The sequence below is a fragment of the Salmo trutta genome, chromosome 13 (genome assembly GCF_901001165.1).
Source record: "Salmo trutta chromosome 13, fSalTru1.1, whole genome shotgun sequence".
In the NCBI taxonomy this organism is placed as follows: domain Eukaryota; kingdom Metazoa; phylum Chordata; class Actinopteri; order Salmoniformes; family Salmonidae; genus Salmo; species Salmo trutta.
The window spans coordinates 27419195-27426694 of NC_042969.1; the positions used below are offsets into that span (position 1 = coordinate 27419195).

The window sequence follows — 7500 nt, forward strand, 5'->3', positions numbered from 1 at the left end:
GTCTCTTGTGTTTGTATTTCCTTTGTGCTCCCCTGCTGTGGCTCATGTCAGCGGATTTCCTTTGTGCTCCCCTGCTGTGGCTCATGTCAGTGGATTTCCTTTGTGCTCCCCTGCTGTGGCTCATGTCAGTGGATTTCCTTTGTGCTCCCCTGCTGTGGCTCATGTCAGTGGATTTCCTTTGTGCTCCCCTGCTGTGGCTCATGTCAGTGGATTTCCTTTGTGCTCCCCTGCTGTGGCTCATGTCAGTGGATTTCCTTTGTGCTCCCCTGCTGTGGCTCATATCAGTGGATTTCCTTTGTGCTCCCCTGCTCTGGCTCATGTCAGTGGATTTCCTTTGTGCTCCCCTGCTCTGGCTCATGTCAGTGGATTTCCTTTGTGCTCCCCTGCTGTGGCTCATGTCAGTGGATTTCCTTTGTGCTCCCCTGCTGTGGCTCATGTCAGTGGATTTCCTTTGTGCTCCCCTGCTCTGGCTCATGTCAGTGGATTTCCTTTGTGCTCCCCTGCTCTGGCTCATGTCAGTGGATTTCCTTTGTGCTCCCCTGCTCTGGCTCATGTCAGTGGATTTCCTTTGTGCTCCCCTGCTCTGGCTCATGTCAGTGAACTTCCTTTGTGCTCCCCTGCTCTGGCTCATGTCAGTGAACTTCCTTTGTTCTCCCCTGCTCTGGCTCATGTCAGTGAACTTCCTTTGTTCTCCCCTGCTCTGGCTCATGTCAGTGGACTATGGAACACCGTTTGGGTCTTTGCTATTCAAAAAAGATACACGTCAAATAACACTATTTCACGCGTCAAATCAGCTTTTAATTTGAAATGTCAAGTAACACAATTCTATTATAGAATGTCTTGTGTGCTGAATTTGCACGTGCAAGCCAAGCGCCACCACTATGATCAGTAGCACTGTCAAAGCTGTCAAAAAAAACTGTCTGCAAACACCGGCCACGACATGTTTACAAATATCTTTGATACAAATGTTATTAGAAACTTCTGGGGTAGGTAGCTAGTTTTAGCGTGGTACCATACTAGCTAGCAGCCTGAAAACAATGACCAGTAGAAACTGCAGTATTCTCCAATATTCTAAGCAATGATTTAGGAATCCATGTGAGTAAGTATTAGCTAGGTAGCCACTTGTTGTTCTCATATGAAAATAACTAGCTAGCCAGCTACCTAACCTTGTTGCCCAAAGCTAACGTTATAAGCAGCCAGCTAGCTCCAGTGATGCTTGACCAGACCGGGTTATGTATTGTGAAGGTAGCCACAATAAGGATTAGTCACAATAGTGTAATTTGCAGTTTGCCTTCTAAATAAAAGTCCCTCTTTGAAAGTGACGCACACAGTTACTGTTGGTGGAATCAGGCCATATTTAGACTAGATAATGTTTTGCCGTATCAGTCTACTTGGTAACACCCACAGAACACAACTGTGAAGAGTTTACGCAAATATTAGCATTGTAGCTCTTATTGCAGGACTTTGGCTGTAGGAAATCACCTCCCCAGTCAGCCTATTGTGCATATTGACAATCATATTGCACTCTACAGCCTTACCTAAGTATTTGGGATCAATGAAATGGGGTATCAGTCTACTTAGTACCCAAGTGCTTTTTTCGCGAAGACCTCCTAAGAGTTATCAGACTCCAAAACATCCAGGTTGTATTGTTTTTCCTCTGGAATAGTGTTCAATACTGAAAAACGGGTAGGGTTGTAGAGAACCGAAGGACCGTGAATGTAATAAGAAATCTTAGATGCTGGCTTAAGGCCGATAGAAACCTCTACAGAATGTCCGGTCAGAACAAGGATGAGGCGGATGTCCAGGTTAAGGTGAGTTTAATGGAAGAAGATGTCTACATTTACACATCACACACACATCTGACCACATCACACACACCACACACACATCTGACCACATCACACACACATCTGACCACTCATGGTTCAGATAACTGAGAATCATGTCCAGTGGGAATTGACTAACTATGGTTCAGAAAATAAAACGGAGAAAGAAAACTTAGGCTACAGCACTGCTATAATATGAATGAATAAGTACGTATATAACAGCTAGGACTATACACTACAGCAGGCATAAGGCCTAGTCACATGGCAATAGACTAAACAACCTATTGGACTTGAACACATGGAACTCAAATGTGCTCAATAAACATTACAGTAATGTTGAAATGTATATATAGTATAAATGCAATGAGCATGAGTGATATACACTACCGGTCAAAAGTTTTAGAACACCTACTCATTCAAGGGTTTTTCTTTATTTTTACTATTTTCTTCATTGTAGAATAATAGTGAAGACATCAAAGCTATGAAATAACACATATGGAATCATGTAGTAAACAAAAAAGTGTTAAAGAAATCTAAATATATTTTATATTTGAAATTATTCAAATAGCCACCCTTTGCCTTGATAACAGCTTTGCACAATCTTGGTATTCTCTCAACCAGCTTCATCTGGAATGCTTTTTCAACAGGCGCAGCAGGTAGCCGGCAGGTAGCCTAGTGGTTGGACTAGTAAGCGAAAGGTTGCAAGATCAAATCCTCCGAGCTGACAAGGAAAAAATCTGTTCTTCTGTCCCTGAACAAGGCAGTTAACCTAGGCTGTCATTGAAAATAAGAATTTATTCTTAACTGACTTGCCTAGTTAAATAAAGGTAACATTAAAAAAAACATATTTTTATCAGCTGACTGAAGCTGACCGTTTTAACAAATACACGTAGTAGGTTGACTGGTACAATTAATGTAGCTAATTTCACAGTGGTTTCAGAGTCCCGCAATAAGAGCTACGACGCTAATGTTCTGAAGGTGTTAAATTGTGTGCATAGGCCACAGGGAGTAAACTGATACCGGACTGCACTCTGGTCAAAGAGTGATGACAGACACAGAAGCCCAATGATGAAATCATTGGGAGTTTAATGATGAAATCATTGATGAGAGTATACATGTGGTCTGTGTACAGAGGAAAACAGGATAAAAAAATAAATAAAATTACTACAATGTATAAACAATATTACATTGAACAGTAGTGTCAGCAATGTATAAACAATATTACATTGAACAGTAGTGTCAGCAATGTATAAACAATATTACATTGAACAGTAGTGTCAGCAATCTCTATACACAATTGACAATAAGAGAAAATGAACACACCATAATTCCTCTCAAGAGAATTAACATTACAGTTACACCAACTGGTAGGCTAATTACATAAATGTACAAAATGGTAAGAGAACTGGTGAACAAAGTTACCCCTCTACATACAAATGTATTGTATTTACATATAACAATAGCAACAGGAATATTATAAAATAAAGTATTTGTTCTGACTTACACTTCGTCAAAAACGCACAAATATCCCTGCAAATGAAAACGGTCTGATCTCCACGAAAGCCAACTGAACTCAGAAATACATTTTGTTTTTATACTAACAAGTGGTTGTCATGGTGAATAATCCAATAATAATTGGTAGGACACATGAAAGGAAACATCTAAGAGTTTACCGGAATCACTAAATTAAAATAAATACTTGTAGATCCATAAAATGTTCTTTAGAGGATTCTAAATGAATATCTAAGGGGCTTTTATACAGGTGTCACTGAGTAGACTGATACCCCATGTCATTGATCCACAATCCATAGGTAAGGCTATACAGTGAAATAAGTATGCCCCCAATGCAATTCTAAAGTTTAATACATCCAGTGTGATTTCAACAGATTTTTGTCATATTCACAAATTATTGTCTTTTGTTGAAATTATATAAAAACATTCAAAACTCGTTTAGCATGATTTATTCCATTATGGCGATATTTGTTTTAATTTGCATCACTTTCATTGAGAGACTTTTATTTTGAAGTCGAACCGCAAATTCCACTAGTGTGGCTAATCCTTATTGTGTCTAGCTTCACATCGGTGTATTCGACAATCATTAATCAAATAAGCACAGTCTTATAAATGAGGGATATTTTAGATTATGACATGTAGTTAGATAGTTAGTTAGCTAACTATAGCTACTGAAAGAGATTATCTTGTTTTGCTATGTTTTTGGGGAAGAACAAATTTTGCATGCATCAGCTAGCTACCTTTTTTTATGACCAGCACTGTCCCAGATCTTGGGGAAGTGTGTCTGCTCTCAAGTGAAGCAGTGACAGGTGCGCTAAACAAAACTTTACCAGCATCATAGTATACATATTGGTGAACTGCTGTGACATTAAAAATGAGTGATAGTGTAATTAATGTGCAAACTACATAAAAAATGTATGAACGTGTTAAATGATTATGTGAGGTGCAGTCATATTCAGGTGCTGATTGGTCAACAAGCTTATATGATGCTTCAAACAGTGTTATTTGACGTGTATCTTTTATGTAATGCAAAGACCCAAATGGCGCTCCATAGTGGACGTCCTTTGTGCCCGCCTGCTCTGGCTCATGTCAGTGTTGCATGCTGTTATATTTCTTAAGGGGAAGAGAGTGAGGGTCTCCAGAGATTCACACTGTGCCAGTTGATGGCAGAGCGAGGTTGAAAAACACAGCACTCCTTATCAAAGCTCTGCTGCAGAGGCTAGCTAGAAAAGCTTTAACTCCTCAAAATTCGTCCCTCTCTTTTAAAGAGACAAAGAAATGTGAAAGGTGAAAACACTGACTCTCCAGGATTCAGTCCAGTGTTAGTGTATACTGAGCTGCTCTGTAACGGAGGTGGTTTGGAACAGAGAATCAATTAGTAAAGTGTCAAGAGCCCATGTCAAAACACCAGCTGGGGTCAGGGTTCACCTGAGATCCTGCAGTTGATGAACAAATAACATTAGCCTTGTTTCTTACTTTTCCCTCTATCCTTCTTTTTAACTCTCTCCCTACCTACCCATCTCTCTCTCTCTCTCTCTCTCTCTCTCTCTCTCACTCTCTCTCTCAATTCAATTTAATTCAAAGGGCTTTATTGGCATGGGAAACATATGTTTACATTGCCAAAGCAAGTGAAATAGATAATAAACAAAAGTAAAATAAACAATAAAAAATTAACTGTAAACATCACACTCACAGAAGTTCTAAAGGAATAGAGACATTTCATTCTCTCTCTCTCTCTCTCTCTCTCTCTCTCTCTCTCTCTCGCTCTCTCTCTCTCTCTCTCTCTCTCTCTCTCTCTCTCTCTCTCTCTCTCTCGCTCTCTCTCTATCTGTGTGTCTCTATCTATCTATCTATCTATCTATCTATCTATCTATCTATCTCTCTCTCTCTCTTTCTCTTTCTCGCTCTCGCTCTCGCTCTCGCTCTCTCTCTCTCTCTCTCTCTGTGTGTGTGTCTCTCTCTCTCTCTCTCTCTCTCTCTCTGTGTGTGTGTCTCTCTCTCTCTCTCTCTCTCTCTCTGTGTGTCTCTCTCTCTCTCCCTAGCTGCGGCCCCTAAGTTGCGGCCGATGCGGGGCCAGTCTCTAATGGAGGGAGAGAGGCTGTATCTGAAGTGTGAGGCATCAGGGAACCCCAACCCCTCCTTCCAGTGGTACAAAGATGGCCGCGAGCTCCAGAGGGGAAAAGACGTCAAAATCAAGACCAATAAGTGAGTCTCAGAGACCGGCCAACCTCCAGTCACATGCAAAGGCAAGAGGTTCCAAAAAAGAATCTATAGACACTTGCTGTTTCTGTTTTGAACAACCATTCATATTGACTCAAAAGAATCACTCTCTCTCCATGTGTCTCTCTCTCTCCTCTCTCCCTCGCTCATTTTCTGAAGGAAAAACTCCAAGGTCCAGATCAACCGAGCGAGGCTGGAGGATTCTGGGAACTACACATGTGTGGTTGAGAACACGCTGGGCCAAGAAAACGCTACGAGCAGCATCAGCATCCAGAGCCGTGAGTCCACAGACACACCATCCCCACTCTGCAGTATGACATTCACACTCTTTCCACCTTCTTCATTAACTACCACAGACTCTGTTTTCCTTGACAACTAACATTCTCTTTCTATCTTCCTTAGTTACCACCATGTTCATTCTCTCTTTCTTGACATCCACCGCGGCAACGTTCTTTCCCTTTCCTCCTTAGTAACCATTTATTAACCCTCTCCGTAGTGACCTCTACACTTTCCTTCTCTTCCTTAGTTACCGCCACGCTCCCCCTCTTCCTTGCTGACCCCTACTCTTACTCTCTCTCCTCCATAGTGACCACTACTCTGTCTCCGGGCACGAGTCACGCCCGGCGCTGTAACGACACAGAGAAGTCGTACTGTGTGAACGGTGGAGACTGTTATTTCATACACGGTATAAACCAACTGTCATGCAAGTAAGTGAGGGGTCCTGTCCTCCTGCTGTGTCTGTCACTGTGTGGCTTCAGCTGTGTGTTGTCCACCCTGTTAACCACATCGCCAATCTCCTTCTCCAGACACAGAATGCCAAGTGTCATCAAGCTCATTGTAAATTATCCTCTCAAGGATTAGTCTGGGTGCAACATTAAAATACTTCCCTGTTGATTGTAAACTCATTCTTCTCTCTTCACCCCTCTGTTTCTCTTCCTCTCTACAAATATGAATCTTTCCCCTATCTCTGATCTGTCCTCTTCTCGAAATCTAGGTGTCTTCCCCTTCATCTCTTTCTCCTTCTTTCTCTTGCTCTCTTCCCCTCGCTCTCTCTTTCTCTCTCTTTCTCTCTCTTTCTATTATTCTCACTCTCTCTAATAAATGTCCAGCTCATTCCCAGACAGTTGCTAGAATGGCTGCATGCTGTTAAAAGATTTTGTAGTCCAAAACATTTTTTTTTAAACAAGCACTGCACTGAGGTAATGGGGGTGGAATGCATTTACTTCTCCCAGGTAAACAAGGCCCCACAGACAGCCTAAAAACTAGTTATACCTTGTTCCGTTTCATACTGTGACAGACAGCCTAAAAACTAGTTATACCTTGTTCCGTTTCATACTGTGACAGACAGCCTAAAAACTAGTTATACCTTGTTCCGTTTCATACTGTGACAGACAGCCTAAAAACGAGTTATACCTTGTTCCGTTTCATACTGTGACAGACAGCCTAAAAACGAGTTATACCTTGTTCCGTTTCATACTGTGACAGACAGCCTAAAAACTAGTTATACCTTGTTGCGTTTCATACTGTGACAGACAGCCTAAAAACTAGTTATACCTTGTTCCGTTTCATACTGTGACAGACAGCCTAAAAACTAGTTATACCTTGTTCCGTTTCATACTCTGACAGACAGCCTAAAAACTAGTTATACCTTGTTGCGTTTCATACTGTGACAGACAGCCTAAAAACTTGTTATACCTTGTTGCGTTTCATACTGTGACAGACAGCCTAAAAACTAGTTATACCTTGTTCCGTTTCATACTGTGACAGACAGCCTAAAAACTAGTTATACCTTGTTGCGTTTCATACTGTGACAGACAGCCTAAAAACTAGTTATACCTTGTTCCGTTTCATACTGTGACAGACAGCCTAAAAACTAGTTATACCTTGTTCCGTTTCATACTGTGACAGACAGCCTAAAAACTAGTTATATCTTGTTCCGTTT

At 41.2% G+C, this 7500-nt stretch overlaps 1 protein-coding gene across 2 annotated transcripts in view; it reads left to right on the forward strand.

The window, feature by feature from the left end:
* Positions 1 to 7500, forward strand: part of LOC115205565 (pro-neuregulin-2, membrane-bound isoform-like) — a 29147-nt gene that overhangs the window by 7172 nt on the left and 14475 nt on the right. For both annotated transcript variants that reach the window (XM_029771691.1, XM_029771692.1), the window contains exons 2-4: positions 5381 to 5543; positions 5718 to 5836; positions 6145 to 6265. In XM_029771691.1, coding sequence (XP_029627551.1) covers positions 5381 to 5543; positions 5718 to 5836; positions 6145 to 6265 — 403 coding nt within the window. The remainder of the gene's footprint in view (positions 1 to 5380; positions 5544 to 5717; positions 5837 to 6144; positions 6266 to 7500) is intronic.